Source organism: Panthera uncia, assembly GCF_023721935.1.
Source record: "Panthera uncia isolate 11264 chromosome E2 unlocalized genomic scaffold, Puncia_PCG_1.0 HiC_scaffold_20, whole genome shotgun sequence".
NCBI lineage: Eukaryota > Metazoa > Chordata > Mammalia > Carnivora > Felidae > Panthera > Panthera uncia.
In genome coordinates, this window is record NW_026057589.1 from 21240783 (window position 1) to 21259825 (window position 19043).

The window sequence follows — 19043 nt, forward strand, 5'->3', positions numbered from 1 at the left end:
GGGGGGCTCTGTCCTGGGCACCACCCCCACCCGGTAACAGCGGAGCCTAGGATGTGCGTGTCCCGAGGAGGGTCCTGTGCGGGCTGGGTTTCTGGGAGAGTTGTGTCTGTGTGTTTGATGGTTGGCTGGGAGCGTAGATCTCCTCTCCCCTCCCGAACCTCCTGTCTCCTGGAACCCACAGTTGGCTCCAGGCAGAGAGGGCTGGGCGGGGAAGGGCGAGCTGTGCCGTGGGTGCTTGTGGCTGCCTCGCCCCCAGACACACACACACACACACGCACACACACACACACACACACACACACGCATGCACAGATGGATCCTCTCCCTCAGGACCCCCAGCCTAGCTCTCGAGGCGAAAGCTCTGGGCCTGCCCTTGTAGGGAAGCCCTGTCCACACCCCTCCTGCTTCTAACAGTACGGGTTAGTGAGCTCCGGTGCCCTCTTCAAGCTGGCGTGTGCGGGTCCCCGAGACCCCATTTCTTCATCTAGGAAATGGGGTGACGAGCGGACTCCCGGAGCCACATCACGTGGTCTGCACCATTGACTTGCCTGAGGCATGGGGAGGGGGGCACCTGAGGGTGGGACCCTGGCCTCGGGGAACTTTGCAGTCAGGGGCAAGGGTGTGGAGTGCCCACGATGGGGCTTTGGGGGAGGGCCCCGGTGCTCTGATAATTGTCCCCCTTCTGCCCCAGCCACATTTGCTCCTGCTCAGCACCCCAGACTAGGGTTTCAGCTAAGGGGAGGGGGTGATGTTTGAGAAGCCCTTCCTGAACTGCTGCCTCAGTTTGTCACCATGTCTGGTGCTAGGAGGGATGGGGGGGGGGACATCTGTCCTTGGCCTGAGGGCTTGGGCCCAAGGTAGCATGGCCAGAGGGGGTGGAGCCTCCCCCTCCCCCTTCTTATCAGTGTGGCTCATCCGCTCCCCAAAATACCACAGGGTGGGGGGGGTTATGGGGTCTCGGCTCATGTTTGGGGGGCGGGGGTTGGGCTGTCCCCCCCCATCCCCTCCCACGGCAGCCAGAGACTTGCACCTGCAGTGCACCTGGTTTTCTGAGCTCTTGGTGGCCTGCTTCCGCCCACTCCCCCACCCGAGAAATAATCCAGTCCTGCCCCTGGGGGTTCCAGTCGCCAGGCTCCCCCCCCAGGTCCCCTTAGCAGACGCCTCTGTTCAGACTTAAGCCACCCCGCTAGAGGAAACCGGGGCTCCCCGAGGGGTGCGATGGTGCGAGGCGTGTGGCCGCGTCCACGGGACACGGCTTCTGAGCGTGTGACTGAGCGTGGCACGGTGGGAAAGCCGCGTGGACCAGTGGCTCCGGAGGCACACCCGCGGGCCCGCGGCTGGGTGTGAGCGTGCGTGTGTCCACGTGTGCGTGCGCGTGTCTGTCAGTGCGGTCGTGGGTGGGCTGGCGGCACAGAAGGCGAGTGGGCGCTGCTTCCTCCCCGGCGCCAGGGAGGACTCCGCCTGAAACATCCCTCCCATCCCTCCCGCCCTGGATCCCAGCCGGGGTCTCCTCCCGGGAGGAGGGGGATCTCGAGATGAGTCAGAGGCCGCTGGAGGGCGCCCGCCCCTCTGGGCCCCTCACTGACGCCACCTCTCTTCCCTGCAGATTTTCCGACGTGCGGACAAAAACGGTGAGTTCCCCTCCCGGGCTGTCCCCTGAAGGAGGCCCCGGCTCTTCCCGTCCCGGTGCCTCGGGGGGAGGGCCGAAGGGTGGGGGCATGGACGGCCTTGAACCTGCCGGTGACAAGTACAGGCCTCGGAGGTCAGAACACCACAGGCCGGTGCTGCCTTGTGCCTCAGTTTCCCTATCTGCGTCTGGGGGCATTCCCGTAGTTCCCGCGCGGTAGGGATGCCGCGGGGGTTCAGCGTGTGGCCGTCTCGGATGCCAAGACGTCTGTCGTGCGGGACGTGCTGGTGAACCATCATCGCCCTCACGCAGCTGGGCTGGGCCAGAGCGGCCCGGGGCGGGGGGTGCCCAGGGACCACCCTTCACGGAAGCCCCCAGCCTCACTCTCGGCCCTGGTGCCTCTTTCCTCACCGCAACCTCACACGCTCACGGCTGCCGCTCCTGTCCTGACGATTCCGGAGTGGCCCAGAGAGGTTAAGTGACTTGCCCGGGGCCACCCAGCTGCACGAAGGCAGTCAAGGTTGTGCTGCAGACCCCCGAGCTTTTCCCCACGTCACGCCCCCTCCCCAGCCACGTGAGTGGCCCGTCGTGGCCAGCAGAGAGAAGTCACACTTCTCCTGACTTCTCGGAGAGGCTCCCGCCTCCCAGCCTCGCAAGGCCCGTCTGAACCTCACAGCTGCAGCACAAGTCAGTACCGCTTCCTGTAAACACCGCTGTCCTCATCGCTGGGCCCCGGGCGACTCTCCCCGGACTGTCACCAAGGCACGGTCTCTCCGCAGGCCTCGGTCTTGCCCATCTCTAAAGTGGGGTGAGAACGCTTAACTCACCTAACTGCCTTGGCTGTGGAGCGAGGAGATGTGGCGACAGAGTTCCCGAGAGAATCAAGCAGGGCTCACTCACGGTTTGTTTTGTTCGCTGGGAAAATTGATCAAGTGTCAGGGCCCCTGCCGGGGGGCAGGGTGGGGGACAGGGGGCCCGGTGCCTGTCCCCAGGGCCCTCAGGCCCCAGCGCCTCCTGCACGGGCTGGAGTTGAAGGCGGCAGCTCTCACCCGGGTCCCCCGAACCCCTCCCTCCCTGACCCCGGCGGTTACTGCTGACCTGCCGCCCCCCCATGGTGCTGGGGGTGCGACGTGAGGCCTCGGGGGCTGGGGTGCACAGCCAGGGGTCTCCGTCCCTTGTCCCCCTCCTCGGGCATGACAGCGGCGCCTCCCAGGCCGACTGGGACACAGGACTCTCCACAGCAGCTCCGTGCGGAGCAGGGCGGAGGGAGGGGGCTGGCGGGGGGGGGGGCTTCAGTGACCCGAGAAGGGGTCGTGGCAGCTCTTCTCGCAGCCTCAGAGGCTACAGAGCAGGTCAAGGGGCTTGATCCCTGACACGGGCATCTCTCTGGAGACCTCAAGAGTGCAGTGGCCTGGGCCGCGTGGTCATCGTCATGTGCTGGCCAGGACCCCGTGGCACGTCGTGAACACTTGACAGGCAGGACTCGGGGCTTGTCCCTGGCGTGGGCCCGATGCTCGCACGCAGGAGGTCCCCAGCAGACGTTTGTGGGCTTACGGGTAACGGGTCTGCCGATGCGGGGGGCGCGGGTGCACGACCCTGGGGCGCAGTGCTGTGGGTCTGGCTGTGCGTCTCCCGGCAGGTGTCCGTGGGTCCGGACGGCCGTGTCTCTGTAACTGCCGCTCGACACACTGAGTGCGCGTGGCCCTGTGTGTGTGGGTGTATGTGTGTGGCACACGTGGGCGGGTGGCTCACCGGCCGCCCTCAGACACAGGTGGGGTTTCCTCCTCGTCACTTGTTGCCTTGTCAGAGGCCGAGTTTCCACCCCAGGGACTGCTCTGGGGTCCCCTGACTTCTCTCCATGGGCCCCAGAGGGGCCGAGCCCATTCTCCTCCCGGGGCTTCGGGTCTTCCTGGCCACCGCCGAGTGGCCCTGGGGGGATTGTCCCCAGGGTTAATGCGGGAGTGTGATGTCGGTTCCAGGGGCGCTTCCGGGGAAGAGTCCCTTCTGTGTCACAGGGACTCCTGGGTTCGAGTCCCGGCTCGGCCACTTGGCAGCTCTGTGAGTTCAGGCCAGTCAGCTGGGGCCTCGGTTTCCCCATCTGTAAGTGGGCGTGATGACACTAGTCCCCTCTCAGAGGGCCTTGGTGGAGCCGGCACAGGACCCGGGGACACCTGCCATGGGAGACCCTGAGCCCAGCACGGCCCGTGGCCGCGGACGCCGTGGTTTGCCCACAGGTGTGGGGTTCCCACGTGTGCCTTCCATCCGGGGAGCTGCCAGGGGCCATGGGGCACCCATTAGGCACCTCACTGGAGCCTCACTGTGCTCCTGCTGGGGTAAGAAGCACCCGCCCCCATTTTACAGACGGCAAAAGCGAGGCCCAGACCGAGCAGGGGCGGGACCGTAGACCCCTGGCTGGGGAGCAGCCTGGGCAGTTCTGACCCCGTCCAGCCTGGCTTGAGAACACGTCTGGCCGGGAGTGAGTGCGGCTAGAACTACGCACGCAGTGACTTCACGCAGTCCCTGCCCCCCGCGTCCGCTGCGGCAGATGCCGGGTGGGGGGGGGTGCCAGGCGGTGTATGGTCCCCTCCCCTAAGTCCCTGGGGTCCCAGGGCCGAGCGCTCTGGCGGCTCCCAGGACAGAGGCTTCTGTGCTGAGATAGAGACCCGTCGAGGCTCCCGAGGGGAGGCCGAGGGTCAGGGGTCTGGGGCCTTGGAAGGGCGGCACGGGGCGTCCAGCAGACCGCCGGGCGCCAGGGTGCGTTTGTCCCCAGGGACGTGGACGCTGGCAGCCTGCGGCCGTTTGAAAGGTCCCCGTGACAGAGGCTGAGCTCGTGCTCATTAGCCAAGACGCCTGCACACGGCCGCCCGCTCGGGGGTCCTTGCTGAGAGTGGGGGGGCCGGGGCTGTGCCTCTGATCGCACAGAAGCCCGGGCAGGTGTTTCTCCCCTCATTAGCCGCTCTGGGTTCATCCAGGCTGTGGCAGGACATTGAAGGGAAATGTCAGCCAGGAAGGCCGTGCTCGGGAGGCCCGGCGGGCGTCTCTTGCCTGCCCTCCACAGGGCACCCCGGATGGAGGTGCCCGGGCAGGACAGGCAGGAGGAGACAGGGGCAGGGAGATCCCCCCCACCCCCACCCCGACTCTGTGCCCCTGGCCACCACGACCGGTCAGTCAGCACGCGTCCACAGGGCGCAGACTCGCCCTCGGCTCCCCGTGATCTTGTGGTTCGTGAGTTCAAGCCCCAGGTCAGACTGTGCTCATAGCTGGGAGCCTGGAGCCTGCTTCGGATTCCGTCTCCCTCGCTCTCTGCCCCTCCCCGGCTCACACTCTGCGTGTGTGTGTGTGTGTGTGTGTGTGTGTGTGTGTCTCTCTCAAAATAAACTTTTCTTTTTTTAAAGGTAAAATCTTTAAAAAGGGGCACCTGGGTGGCTCTGTCGGTTAAGCGTCTGACTCTTGATTTCAGCTCAGGTCATGGTTTCTCAGTCATGAGGTCAAGCCCCGTGTCGGGCTCAGCGTGCAATGCGGACCCTGGGTGGGCTTCTCTCTCTCCCTTTCTCCCTGCCCCTCCCCTGCTCAGCGCTCTCTCTCTCTCTCTCTCTCTCAAATAGATAACTAAAAAAAAAAAAAAAAAAAAAAAAACTCTTAAAAAATACAAGAGAATCCTTCTGCTCTGGGCCCAGCTGGGCCTGCCGTGTATGGTCGGGCCCCTTCCGGATGAAGGGAGGACCTCAGATCCAGCCTGCCTTCCGCGTGAGGCCCAGTCCTGATACGGGGCCACACCTGCCTCTCCCTCCCATCCCAGGAGGGCCATCCCTTTCTAACCCACGCAGACGTACCCTGGTGGGCTTGCAGGGGCTTTGATTGCAGCCTGGCTGGAAGTAATGGAAGGAGGTCTGCGTGGAGGGGCTGGGGGCTGCCCTCTCCCTCAGTTCCAACTGCCTGCCACAGACGCGGCTCCTTTAAGGAGCGTGAGCTCTCTCAGGAAGGGGTCGTGGCTGCAGGGGGCAGAGGTCAGCTCGCAGCAGGTGTGCCCAAGTGCAAGTTGCTGAGGGTGGGAGCTCGGTCGGCCTCTCCCAGAGTCGCTGGCTGCCTGGAGCCCCTCAGTGACCCGTGGGGCCCCTCCCATCTCAGGACCACAGAGGCTGGCCCCCCGCCAGGCCCGCCCCCTCCTTGCCTTGCGGTTTGGTGTCTTCGTGGTGGCAGGGTGAGAAGTCCCTCCCTCCTGGCAGCTGTGAAGGTGTGGGCCCGGGGCTGCCCTGCGGACGGGGCAGAGAGGAAAGAGGGTGTCCCCTCCCCTGAGTCAGGACCTGGGTGCTGGGGCTGGAGATGATGCAGATATGGGTCGGGGGTCGTCTGGGCATTTGGAAGCAAGAGAGAAGGGTCCTCAGACGGCCCGGCTTTGCCGTGGTGCTGCCTTCAACGGTACCCACCGCAGGTGCTCGGGCGAATCAGGGGAGAGATGAGCCGGCAGGGAGCAGGGGCTGTGTGTGTGTTGACCGTGGCCGTCGTGAGCCTGAGCCAACTGGCTACTGCTTGCAGTCGCTGTGGGTTCGGGGATTAGCTGCGAGAGGGTGTTGATGTGTCGGCTTGGGAATTAGCTGGAGAAGGCGGGGATTTTCTGTGCGCCGGAGGGTGCTGGTCACTTCGGGCAGTCCCGGGGCAGGCACAGAGGATCTGGCTGGGGTGCCGTGGCTGGGGGACTGTCAGGATCTGGGATGTCTTATCTCTTAGACACCGGCTGCCCTCTCTCCTCCCTCCCTCCCTCGCAGACGATGGGAAGCTGTCCCTGGAGGAGTTCCAGCTTTTCTTCGCAGATGGCGTCCTCGATGACAAGGATCTGGAGGCTCTCTTCCACACCATCGACTCTGACAACACCAAGTGAGCGAGGTCCCTCTTGTCGGGGCAGGGGCGTCCGGCGGGTGTGGGGCGGGGGGAGCTTCTTCCTCGGCAGCTAGTGAGCGGTCTCCGTTTCCCACCCCCCTGGAGGAGCAGGACCCCTGAAACACCCCCACGCTGGCTGACCCAAACCTCGGATCTGTCTGGCCACCCCCCCACCCCCCGTCCCACTGCCGGCTGGGGTGACCTGGGGGCGTGGGCAGGACGCTGTTGTGCCGGCAAAGTTGTCTTCTGAGCACACGTGGCTACGGAAGAAGAGACCCTACGTCTTGCAGCACGGACGCAGGGTAACAAAAAGGGAAGAGTGGCAGTGACGTCACCCTTCTGCGAACTCAAGCCCTGGTGTGAGTGACCCCGGCTCCGGGGTCAACTCTTATCACCTTGGTCCTCACCGGTCCTGTCTTCGACCGGACCGACCAGATACGCACCCTGGCTCTCCCTTCTACCCGGCTTCTAGCTCGGTGTCCGAGGCAACCCATCATAACCCCCCGAGCTTGCGTCTCAGAACTAACCGGAATCTCTGGCCTCACCCACCCCGAAGTCAAGTGCCAAGTGTATGCTCCACTCACGCTTGCCCGACCTGGCAGCCTCCCTCGTTGCCTGGGATGCTCCAGCCCCCTTCTCCGCCCCCCACCCGGTCACCTTCCTCGGGCCCCACTCAGGCGATGGGGACCCGAGTTCCGGGGGCGGGGGGTGCTGCGTGAAGCAGATTTGATGAGTTGGGGTCCCCTGAGACAGACTGGCCTAGTGTGGACAAGGAGCTGCTACCGAGCCTGTTTGCAAGGGACCCGGTACAGTAGCCACCTGGACCGGAGGCCGGGGCTGAGTGTCCTGGGAGGCACAGGCTGGGGACCAGGTGGCCAGGTGTCCTTGTCCAAGGAAGTCCGCGTCAAAGAAACAGCTTTCTGCTGTAGACCCAGTGAAGGGCTTTGTTTCTGGAGACGGATGGAGGCCTCTGTGATCCCCAGGGAGCTTTGAAAGGGCCAGGGCGAGTGGAGGCATCGGTCAGAGAGTTTAGCCATGACCTTCTAGAAGGTCAGAACTCTAAAGGCTTCTAGGATGAGTCTCTCCAGCATTCCCTGGGGTGTGACCTATAAACATTTGCTCCTTGGGATGCTAAGTAGGTTTTCTGCCAAAAACGGTTCACGTGGATCAGAAAGAGTGGTAAAAATCCTAGTTTAAGCCCAACCGAAACAGGCTTCCTCTCTGCGGGACTCGTCAGAACATTTAACGTGTGGTGGGAATTCAAGGAGCTTCCCAAGACGGCTGGCAAAGCCTCTGAACCCAGGTTTATGGGGCCCCAGGAGCCTTCTCCCAGAAAGCATCTTGGGCACCTGGGGTTCCCTGAGCTCTCTACCCCAGGGAGCCCCTCCTCTCTCAGTGAGGGAGCTGGCGCCCAGACAGGGCAAGGCTCCCAGAACTGCACAGACGCTCGGGTCCCTTGGCATCCGCCCCCAGCACACCCTGCCGTCACGTGTCTGCTCTGAGGCTGCTACGTGCACCTTCACCAGCCTGGGTGGCATTTCGGTGCTTAGCGTCCTCCGAGGAAGGGCCCAGTCCTCTCCATGCCTTAGGAATGGGGCTGCGGGACCCCAGGGCTGGGGTGGGCACGAGGACGGCTGTCCCAGGACCCAGCCGGCAGGGATGCCGAGGGGCGGCGTGTCACATGAGTTTTGTTGACAGCCTGTCAGAGTCCTGGGCCCTCCACCTTCTGTCCCTTTCCCTCCCTTTGCCCAGCCCCTGACTTAGCCCCATTCTTGGTCCTATGCGCTCGGGACACGGTCGGCGCAGCAGGGGAGAGGAAATGAGTGGTAGTGGGGTCAGAGGTCACGCAGAGGTGGATCCCTGCTCTGTCCTTCCGGGTGGGGGGCAGGGCATCCTTTACCTGCTGCGCCTCACCTGTGAACTTGGCTCAGGTGCCGGCACGTAGGATGGTCCAGAGAGGAGGCACGGCAGGTGTTTGACGAGCTCCGGGCCCTGCGTGCTGTTGGGGCAGGGGGGCGGGGAGGGCGGCTGGGACGGGACAGGCCTGACCTGAGTCTCCCTCGTTCTCTCTGCAGCCACGTGGACACCAAGGAGCTGTGTGGTAGGTGCCCGATCTGCAGGGACCAGGACTGGGGTCGGGGGATGGGACCCGGGAGTCCCGGGGGCACAGGTGGGATGCACGGGAAGGCCCGAGGGCTGGGGTAGAATCCTCCTCCTGTGACCCCTGACCTTTGCCTTCCCCTCCCTCAGATTACTTTGTGGACCACATGGGGGATTATGAGGACGTCCTGGCCTCCTTGGAGACCTTGAATCACTCTGTTCTGAAGGCCATGGGCTACACCAAGAAGGTGGGTAGGCGTGGGCGGCCCTGGGGCTCCAAGGTCTGAGTGCTGGTTAGGGTTCTTATGGGGCGTCCTCACCCCAGGGTGCCTGGATTTGTGGCGACAGGGGTTGGGTCCGGGGTGGGCTTTCCTTGGGGCTCCCGCAGGGAGCCGGGTTCAGCTGTGAAGTGAACGCACTGGGTCGGTGACCGGCCCTGGCCAGCGGCAGGTTGGCACGTGAGGCCCTGTTCCGGAATTGGGCACAGCCCCGGGCCTGCCATCACGGAGAGGGAGCGGCAGCCGGCCCGAGCCCGCCAGGGTCCTCGGACAGGTGTGGACCCTAACGATCTCACCCTCTTCCCCGGGTCATGAGGCAGGAAGGGGAGCGAAAGGGGCGCGTTCATGCGTCTGCACCCGATCTAGGTTTCAGGCAGTTTCCGGTGTGTGAACCCTGTCCAGGCAGCAGGCCCGGTGCGGGGACCCCCGCGTGGCCTGGGGAGAGGTCTCCCGTGTGGCTCCAGCGGCTCAGCCCCCAGTCCTGTCACCCCCTTGTTAGCATGTGTCCTGGAGGAGGACAGAAGGCGGGGGGCCGGGGCCAGGGTGGGGGCCGGACGTCGCGCCTTCTCTGTTGAAGCGCACGTGGGCGGAAGCAGCCGGTCCCCCAGCCTCCGAGTCCACACCCCGCTGGGCTGATGGCTGCTGGAGGGGCAGGGGGGGCCGTGTCCCTTCGCTGCGTCCGGAGAAGAGGCGCTAAGTTGGCTGGGGACCCGCGATGGCCGGGATTCAACGCTCAGGTTAATCCTCGCTGCTGCCCTGTGCGTGGCCACTGTCACCCTGTCGCTGCCCCCGTTTCAGAGCTCTGGAAACAGGCTCGGAAGGGTGATCCCTGCAGGGTCCATAGCTAGATGGCCACAGCTGCTGGCCGGAAGGAGAAGGGAGCGGGGTCAGGAACCCGGCAGGAGGTACGGACTCCGGGCCGGGCCGGGGGTGACTGGAGGCTCAGTCAGCCGGGAGGGGAGCCTCGCACGCTGAGCAAGGCGGGGGGGGGGGTGGGGGAGGTGGGGGTCGGGAGCAAGACACACACGGGAGGGACATGTAGACCTGGCTGAAGGACCCCGAGCCAGTCGCTGCCCCCCGGCGGGCCTCAGTTTCTCCAGCATTCACCTTAGAGTCCCTTACGGGGGTCGAATGAAATAAGGTCTCTCAGGTGCTTAGCTCGGGGCCCGGCACAGAGCAGAGGTGACTGTTTTCTCATTAGGCTCCTGCTGTATGCCCAGGCGGACGTAAGACCGATTCCGTGTGTGTGTTTCAGACGGTACTCGGTGCGTCAGATGTATCAGCGTCTTCGGGTTTTTCAGGGGGTCCTCTGCCGTGTGTTAGGGCGTCCCTGTCTTCCCGCCGGTCTCAGAATTGCTGGGCCTGATCGCGCGCCTCCACTCAACCCACGTTTCCATTCCTGTGGTCGTGTCCTGCCGTCACGAGTCTCGCTTTTCTCGAGCGTATTTTAATATCGTGTGAGACCGGTCGCCTGTCGTTGTTCGTGTGCCCGGACTGTGGTTGGACGCTCTGAATGTGTCAGGTGGGCGGTGGGTGGCCAGGGAGCGTGGAAGGGACCCCAGGCTCTGGAATCCCTGCGCGGACAAGGGCGTCGGCCCGGCTCGGCTCCGGATGGGCTGCGGGACCCTCACCGCCCGGCCCCACGGGGCTCCCGGAGATGGAGCCCCTTCCCAGCAGTGCCGTCTCGAGACGACACGAACGCGCGTGGTTACTTCCTGGTCTTTGCCCGTGAACTGTTCAGAGGGGACACCGAACTCCCCACCAAGGAGAGCATTTTCCTGTCTCCCCGTTCACCTCGGACCGGTTTCGGACACCCGGCGCTCGGAAAGCACGCGCACGTGATGGTGTGTTTTTAGCGGCCGAGTTGATGGTTTTTGCAGCCGTGATGGGCAGTTCTTTCGCTTGCGTTTTTTTCGAACTGCTTTCCGGCGGTAGAAACGCAGCTCAGCTCCCTGGTTACTTCAAACGCTTCGTCACCGACCTGGGTTGGCCCGTTTGCTTTTTGTTGCTGCGCAGTCCTGGCGTGAGCTGCAAACCGGCGCGCTGACTCATTTCTGCTGTGCGGCCCCCCGATCTCTGTGTCCCCCCCTCCCGCCGTTCTGAAGTCCTGTTCCCGGTGCTACCTCGGCTCTCTTTGTTTTGCCCCTGATTTTCAAGCGCGTGTCTCCAGTATTTCTCCCCTAATTACAATATTAATACCAGCTCCTTTTTTAGAATCCTTCTCAGCCTGTTCGGAAAAAAAAGCAAAACATTATCTCTGTCTTCCCTTCGTTAAATTTTGTCTTAGGAGGTGGTAGTGAAGTTTTTAAATTGCCTTTGTGATTACGTGATTTTTCTGAAGCGATTGATGGGGCGGATTCTATTTTTAGAGTCTTTTCTGTGGAACAATCCTTCACTTCCTGTGATCAACCTGTGATAGAACTGGAGTGTCGCCGAGTTCGTCCACACCGCTCTGCAGCCCTCCCGCTAGCCAAGCGATTTCTCTCTCTCTCTCTCTCTCTCTCTCTCTCTCAGAAATTGAGGCCTTTTGAATATCTGCTGTGTGTGAACCCGCTTCTCTATCACAGAGTCATTTTTCCGTTCAGAGACCGAAAGAATTTATCCACGAGGCTGGGGTCGAGGTATAAACGGGGGGAGAAGAGTCTCTTAGTAGTTTTTTCCAAGGTCAAACCTAGCTTCAGTGAAATGTCACTTTCTGTGCCCGTGTTAGCTAGTTTTCCCGAAACCTATCACGGCCGTGTTCGGTTTTGTGATCAGTTATGCGTCGTATGTTGTCGATGATTTTTTTCAAAAATCTCAAACCTTATTTGGCACAAAACAGGCACTGCATGTTCGATAAAGTTCATTTACTTTCAGGGAACTTTGTAAAGTTCATTTACAGAGTGCAAGCGGGGGAGGGGCAGAGAGAGAGGGAGACGCAGCATCCGAAGCAGGATCCAGGCTCTGAGCAAGCGTTCAGCACAGAGCCCGACGCGGGGCTCGAACTCATGAACCGTGAGATCATGACCTGAGCCGAAATCCAGAGTTCGACACTCAACCAGCTGAGCCACCCAGGTGCCCCAAGTTGTTTTTTTAATGATCTCTTGGACGCTTGAGAAAATGACCTGGATCTTTTCAGAGCATGAAATGGGAAAATAACTTGGCTTTTCTTTGTTATGACGTATACGCTCCTAAAAGATACACTATACAGAGGTGAAATGCTGTCTCTCGTACAAGTAGAGCTATTTCATTTTTTCAGCACCAACATTTTAATTTGTATTACGGATGTTAACGACAACACCAGCCTCTGTAAATTTTTGTTTCAAAATTGAGAAAAATCAGTTGAGCCTTTTTTTTTCTCTGCAGGTGGGAATTTTCTTCAATAATTTTTTAATCCCAGAAATAGAGTTCATATCACTTACTTACATCTATTTGGATTGGGGGTACGATTTTCACGCAAAATCCTTATATCATTTACCATATTGCCACTATTTACTTAAAAAGCTATTCACGATGGGGCCGCCTGAGTGGCTCAGTCAGTTAAGGGTCGGAGTTTGGCTCAGGTCATGATCTTGCGTTTCGTGAGTGTGAACCCCGCATCAGGCTCTGTGCTGATGGCTCAGAACCTGGAGCCTGCTTCAGATTCTGTCTCTCCCTTTCTCTCTGCCCCTCCCCTGTTCACACTCTCTCTCTCAAAGACAAATGTTAAAAAAAAATATTTTTAAGGTACTCATGATCTAATTTATGATCTTATCATGACTGTATAACGAAAGTAAAGAATTACGTTGTCTTAGTTTTCTATTCTCAATATACAGAATTTGAATATTCTAATTTTTTAAGTTTTAATTTTTTTAATTTTTAAACATTTTTTAATATTTAATTTTGAGAGAGAGCAAGCGCGCAAGGAGTGGGGAAGGGGCAGCGCAAGAGAGGGAGACAGAGGATCCAAAGCAGGCTCCGTGCTGTCAGCACAGAGCCCCACACGGGGCTCAAACCCACAGGCCATGACATCATGACCTGAGCCGAAGTCCAGCGCTTAACCGACTGAGCCACCTGGGTGCCCCAATTTTATTTAGCTTTAAGTAGACTCCACGCCCAGTGTGGGACTTGAACTCATGACCCTGAGATCATGAGTCACGTGCTCTGCCAGTTGAGGCAGCCACGAGCTCCCCCCCCCCATTTTTTTTTTTAAGGCAACATGAATATTTTTAAAAACTCCTAAATTAACGTGAGAACCAGCAGGATGTTACAGCTAGCTCAAAGGAAAATTCCAAGGCCACGCACCATGGATAGAGGCAACTAGGAGCTCTGAGCGAATCTGTGAATCGGTGCAGAACCGGGCACTGTCCACGGTGACGGCGACAATTGCATTCCGCCAGACAAAATTCCTGTGCGTCGCTGTGGATGAGAGTTATTTTTCAGCATCATCTCTCTTGTACATTCTGCGGAGTTTTAAAAGGAGCCCCCAAACAAGGGAAGATTTAGTTAACCCACAGGGCCTGCTGATAGGAAACCCAGTAATCTTTCTTGTCCGTTTTAAAGACTTTCACGCTAGGGCGGCTGGATGGCTCAGTCAGGTGAGCCTCCAACTTCAGCTCAGATCTCGATCTTACGGTTTGTGGGTTCGAGTCCCGCGTCGGCCTCTGAGCTGTCAGTGTAGAGCCTGAGCCTGCTTGGGATTCTTGCCCTCTCCGCTCTGTCCCTTCCCCACTCGTGCTCGCTCTCTCTCTCTGTCTAGGAATTAAACTTATGGGGCACCTGGGTGGTTCAGCGGCTAAGCATCCAAATTGGCCTAGGTCATTATCTTGCCATTCCCGAGTTCAAGCCCCGCATAGGGCTCTGTGCTGACCCCTCGGAGCCTGGAGCCTGTTTCAGCTTCTGTGTCTTCCTCTCTTTCTCTCTGCCCCTCCCCTGCTCACGCCCTGTCTCTCTCAAAAATAAATAAACATTAAAAAATAAATTTTTTTTAAATAAACTTAAAAATCAAGACTTCCATATTTGCCTTGTGTCTCTCTCCCTCTCTCTCTGCCCCTCCCCTGCTCACTCTCTCTCTCAAAAATAAACGTGAAAAAATTTGTTTCAATTAAAAAAAAAAAAAGACTTTCACATTTACCTAACAATGCTCTTTTTTTTTTTTTTTTTTAATGTTTTACTTATTTTTGAGAGAGAGCATGTGAGCAGGGGAGGGGCAGAGAGAGAGAGAGAATCCCAAGCAGGCTCTGCACTGCAGAGAGCCTTATGTGGGGCTCAAATTCACACACTGAGAGATCACGACCGGAGTCAAAGTCGGATGCTCAAACAACTGAGCCACCCAGGCGCCCCTAACAATGGTGTTTGCATCCTTATTTATCGTCCAATTTATCTCCCCTATGGGACAATGAAGAGCTAATTTGTCACACCAAATTATTTACTTTGTGTTTTTAATGGTTTTCCTTACTAGGTTTTTAGCCATGTTGTTTGATGCATATAGACCTTTATTTTTTTTATCATATAAATGGTACATATTCAGCTTGTAAAATTTAGAAAATAAAGAAGAGTATAAGGAAAAAGTTCAAACCATTTGTAACTCCCACCATTCCTTACCACTGTTAGTTAACATGTTTCTTATTACCTCGGAACCTTTTTTCCCATGTGTATTTCTTTAACATATTTAATATTGTCTTGTGTACAAAACTTATTTTTTGTACTTTTTCCACCTAATATCTTAGCATTTTTCCTATGTGATTAAAATTGTCCAGAAGCATCTTTTTTTTAAACATTCTTACTTAAATTTACTTTTCCTCTGTTTTGGGGCGTATTAGATGATTACCAGGTTCTTGCTAATGTGAATATATACTGTAACCTCAGGACATGAGCCTTTGTGCTCATTTTGCACGATTTCTTAGGGACAGATTATCGTAAATGGAATGACTGAGTCAAAGAATAGGAGCCGTGCAATGTGGGGAAATAGGTTCTATTTACCTAAATGGGTTGGAAACAAGCTTAGAGCGGAAAGCTGCCACCACTGGGCGAAAGCATCGGAGGTTAGCTAGCGCGATATTGTACCGGGATCACGAGTAACTTGTTCCATCACCTGCAGGAAATTACTTTCCATCTGATGCCAATCAGATGTGTACCTTGATCACAAACACCGCTTGTCCCCACCCCCCCCCACCCCCAGACCCTTTGCTTCTTAGTCACACAAGTTAATGATTACTGTCCGATTGTTTTCTCCATGGTCACCACATGTGTAAGATCTTGAGACCTCAAATACGGAGACGAAATTCCTCTTCGGGGCTCTTGTCTCCTCCCAGACTTTAGCCTCTCTCGTATTCATTTCTGCGTCTGCTCTCTTGCTGGACAAGAAAGAACTCCAGACCCCTCGTCTGCGACAGTGCAAGGCTCTGGAGAGAAAGCACAATTGCTTGATAAAGTGGCTGTGTCCCGGGCGCCTGGGCGGCTCAGTCGGTTAAGCGTCCGACTTCGGCTCAGGTCGTGATCTCACGGCTCGTGGGTTCGAGCCCCACGTCGGGCTCTGTGCTGACAGCTCGGAGCCTGGAGCCTGCTTCGGATTCTGTGTCTCCCTCTCTCTCTGCCCCTTCCCCCACTCATGCGCGCTCTCTCTCTCAAAAATAAACATTGAAAAAAAAATTTTTTTAAAGTGGCTGTGTCCATGTGAATCCCCACCTCCATGTTTATAGCAATATCCTCTCCGATTGCATGATGGTGCGGTGACATCCTGCCCTTGCTGTGCAGAATGCCTCTTGCCGTTGTTTCGTGACCCTTCTCACCTTGTGCGATACCGTGTTCTCTAAATCCTATCTTCTCGTGCAACGTCTTCATTTGACCAAATCTGGTGACAGGACTTTTGCCCAGACTTTTCTTTGGAAATCTCTCGGTGCTGTTTTGGTTTCGATGTGCCTCCATTTGGGTCTCATTTCATCAAATCTGGGACTGTATCTTTACGTGAGGGAATTTAGGCCGCGTTTCGTTATTGTCGTAATCGGTCTGTTCCAACTGCTCTCGTAATCTCTCACGATTCCCGTTTTGTGTGCTTCCCTTGTCCGTTTGACCTGTGACCTTTTGATGGTCAGCTTTGTTTAGAGTATTGATTGTGGTCTTGGGTAGACGCTATAGTTTTCATTTCGTGGACAACCTCTGAAACAGGTGTTGTGAATTTTTTGCTAGAGAGAGAGCAAGCAGGGGAGGGGCGGGGAGAGAGAGGGACAGAGGATCCAAAGCAGGCTGCTCTGACAGCACAGAGCCTGACGGGGGGCGTAAACTCACAAACTGCGAAATCGTGACCTGAGCCAAAGTCGGACACTTAACTGACTGAGGCACCCAGGCGCCCCTTTTCTTTCTAGGGTGTTTATTTTTGCGCACGCGTGAGAGAGAGCGAGCGAGCACGCACAAGCCGGGGAGGGACAAAGAAAGGGGGACAGAGGATCCGAAGCAGGCTCCACACTGACAGCAGAGAGCCTGACGCGGGGCTCGAACTCATGAACTGTGAGATCACGACCTGAGCCAAAGCCGGATGACCCTCAGCCAACTGAGCCACCCAGGCACCCCTGGCACCGTGAACGTTCCTCATTGTGTTTTTATCCCTAGCTAATCGGAAACATCGACTCCCTTTTGAGGAGTTCAAGGCGTTTTTGAGATTTTCAGATATTTTTTTTCCATACTTCTCTGGTCTTCATTGACATAATCCAGTGTGACTGCAATTAAACTATCGCCGATGAACGTTTTCATCTCCTGACCCTGCACCCTTACATTTAATCGGCTCCATCACTGCCCCTTCCTTCCATGACTTCCCTATTCAAGACTGTTTTCTTTGACTCAGCCCTAGATATGTGTGTGTTTGGGGGGGAGACTCCTAGGCAGTTTTTTGCCGGAAAGGTGCTCATGTGGTAACACGTCAGAAATTTGCAGATTTCCGAATATCGCCCTATACCCCGAAGAGGAGTCGTGTGTCTACACGACACGCGATTCCCAGATCTGATCCTTTCCCTCTGAATCGGTGGAGTTGCTCTGTTGGCTGAGGCAGACATTGATTATGGTGGAGGAGAAATCCGTAAAAGCTGCATTTTGAGTCCTTTAAAAATTTAAACTTTTTTTTTATTTGGAGAGAGTGTGTGCGTGCACGCGCGTGTATGCATGCACATGAATGGGGGAGGGGCAGAGAGATGGTGGGGGCGGGGGGAGAAGAAGCCCAAGCAGGTTCTATCTACACTCAGTGCGGAGCCCCACACGGGGCCTGATCTCACGACCCCGAGATCGTGACCTGAGCCGAAATCAAGAGTCGGATGCTCAACCAACCGAGCCAGCCAGACGCCCCTGCATTTTTATTCCTTTGAAAGTCACGTGTCTTTTTGGAATTCAGCTAACGGGTTACGCTCACGGATCGCTAGCTGCACCCTCAGTCACTTGAGCCTAGTGCTCTTAACACACTTCACTTCAGCTCATTTTTCTGCTTGATGGCTCCTAGCAGGCTTTCTCTTTGCGTTTCAGTTTCTTACCACATTGCATCTTCTCGTTCGTTTTGGCCGTTCATTTGTCCAGGGCCCGTTGATCACCGGATTGAGTGTGGTTTCAACTATTTGCTAGGGAGGATAATCAATAATCGAAACGCATTAGGCGAGCAGAACCTTACGTACTCTCTGGCACCGTTGCGTCGTCGGGACCCGTCTCCGGTGTTGGCGTAGGGTGGCCACCTCCACGCCTCCCCGTGTGTGCCTCTCCTCCCCGTGCTCCCCTCCCCTGCCTCTGTTTCCCTCTCTGTCTCCAGCCGTGTTTCCCTTGTGCCCTCGTTGCTAATCAATTCCCAGTCAGAGTGATGGATGGTTTAATTTGCTTTCCTTGAGAGCCCTGTTTTTCCTCGCCTTGCCGGGGACCGGGCGGAATTCCAAAGTGCCGGGCGGTTGGCTCGGGAGGGTGGGGTCTCGGCCGAGGAGGCGGGAGAGTCGCACAGGGTTTCAGGGCCCAGCGGGATCCTTACCATCCTTGAGTGACCTGGCTCAGCCAGAACCTCAGTTGTGCCGTAAAGGCTTCTCAGCCGGATCCGGAAGCCTTGGGGAAGGTCTTTGCCGCAGACTCTCGACAAAAGGGGAGAGCCGCGCCACCGCGAAGTCTGTGGAAACCCTCTTCCTTCTTTTTCCCTCGAGTTGAGTTCTTCTCCTCGTGGCCTCTGAATCTTCGTCTCTGGGTGCCCCCCAGGCTCCCTGCTGACCCGAGGGGAGGGGAGGACCCGGGAGGAGGCTTCTGAGACTGAGTCTCGGGCTTTTTCTTGGGAGGAGCCAGTTGGACCTCCCCAGCCGGTCGCTGTTGAGTCTTCCTTCATTTCTCTGCGTAGCATCCTGAAGGCCCACGAGGCCAAGGAAGCCTCCTGGGAGGAAGGAGGGGGTAGGGTCACTTACTCTTCTCCCCACATACTTCACCCCTGTCCGCAAGAACAGCACCACCAACGACCACCCTTATCACCACCTCCCCCTCCCCATCATCGTCTTCCCCATCTCTCCCAGTACCAGCATCAACTGTCACCTTCCTCCTCCTCCTCCTCCTCCTCCTCCTCCTCCTCCTCCCCCCTCCACGATCGTCGGTATTAACATCATCTTTATCCCAGCAGCTGCCGCTCGTTGAGTATTTGCTATGTTACAGGGCCTGTGCCAGGCATTTTATACGCATTCTGTCACCCAGTCCTCCATGGGACCTTGTAGGATAGGTACTAAAGTGACTCCAACCGTGGTCGTAGAGGGCAGGAACGAGTACATGGGGAAGCCAGGGCTCAAACCGCCATCTCTGAATCCATAGCCCCTTCCCTGATGCTCCAAGCTGGAGGCGCTGGGGTCCCCATGTCCTCCTGCGAGACAGAGACACCAGCCCCAGGTGCCCCCCCACCCCCGCCATCCCGCTCCGTGCCAGACCCCACACCCAAGTTCCCTCCCTAACCCCTTTCCCACGTGTGCCCCTTTCTTTCCCTCCACAGGTGTACGAGGGCGGGAGCAACGTGGACCAGTTTGTGACCCGCTTTCTCCTGAAGGAGACGGCCAATCAGATCCAGTCGCTGCTGAGCTCCGTGGAGAGTGCGGTGGAGGCCATTGAAGAACAGACCAGCCAGATCCGGTGCGTCACTGGGACCTCGCAGGGTCACGTGGGCATGTGTCTCACACGCACACGCGGCCACCTGCTGCTTGCTGGGGCCGGGT

At 57.6% G+C, this 19043-nt stretch overlaps 1 protein-coding gene across 1 annotated transcript in view; it reads left to right on the top strand.

The window, feature by feature from the left end:
• The window catches only part of NECAB2 (N-terminal EF-hand calcium binding protein 2), a 28501-nt gene that overhangs the window by 886 nt on the left and 8572 nt on the right, over positions 1-19043 (top strand). Inside the window, exons 2-10 of the mRNA XM_049622389.1 lie at positions 1607-1631; positions 1834-2022; positions 2407-2435; positions 2620-2757; positions 5573-5634; positions 6394-6502; positions 8581-8606; positions 8756-8853; positions 18824-18960. Of these exons, the coding sequence (XP_049478346.1) occupies positions 1607-1631; positions 1834-2022; positions 2407-2435; positions 2620-2757; positions 5573-5634; positions 6394-6502; positions 8581-8606; positions 8756-8853; positions 18824-18960 (813 nt within the window). The remainder of the gene's footprint in view (positions 1-1606; positions 1632-1833; positions 2023-2406; positions 2436-2619; positions 2758-5572; positions 5635-6393; positions 6503-8580; positions 8607-8755; positions 8854-18823; positions 18961-19043) is intronic.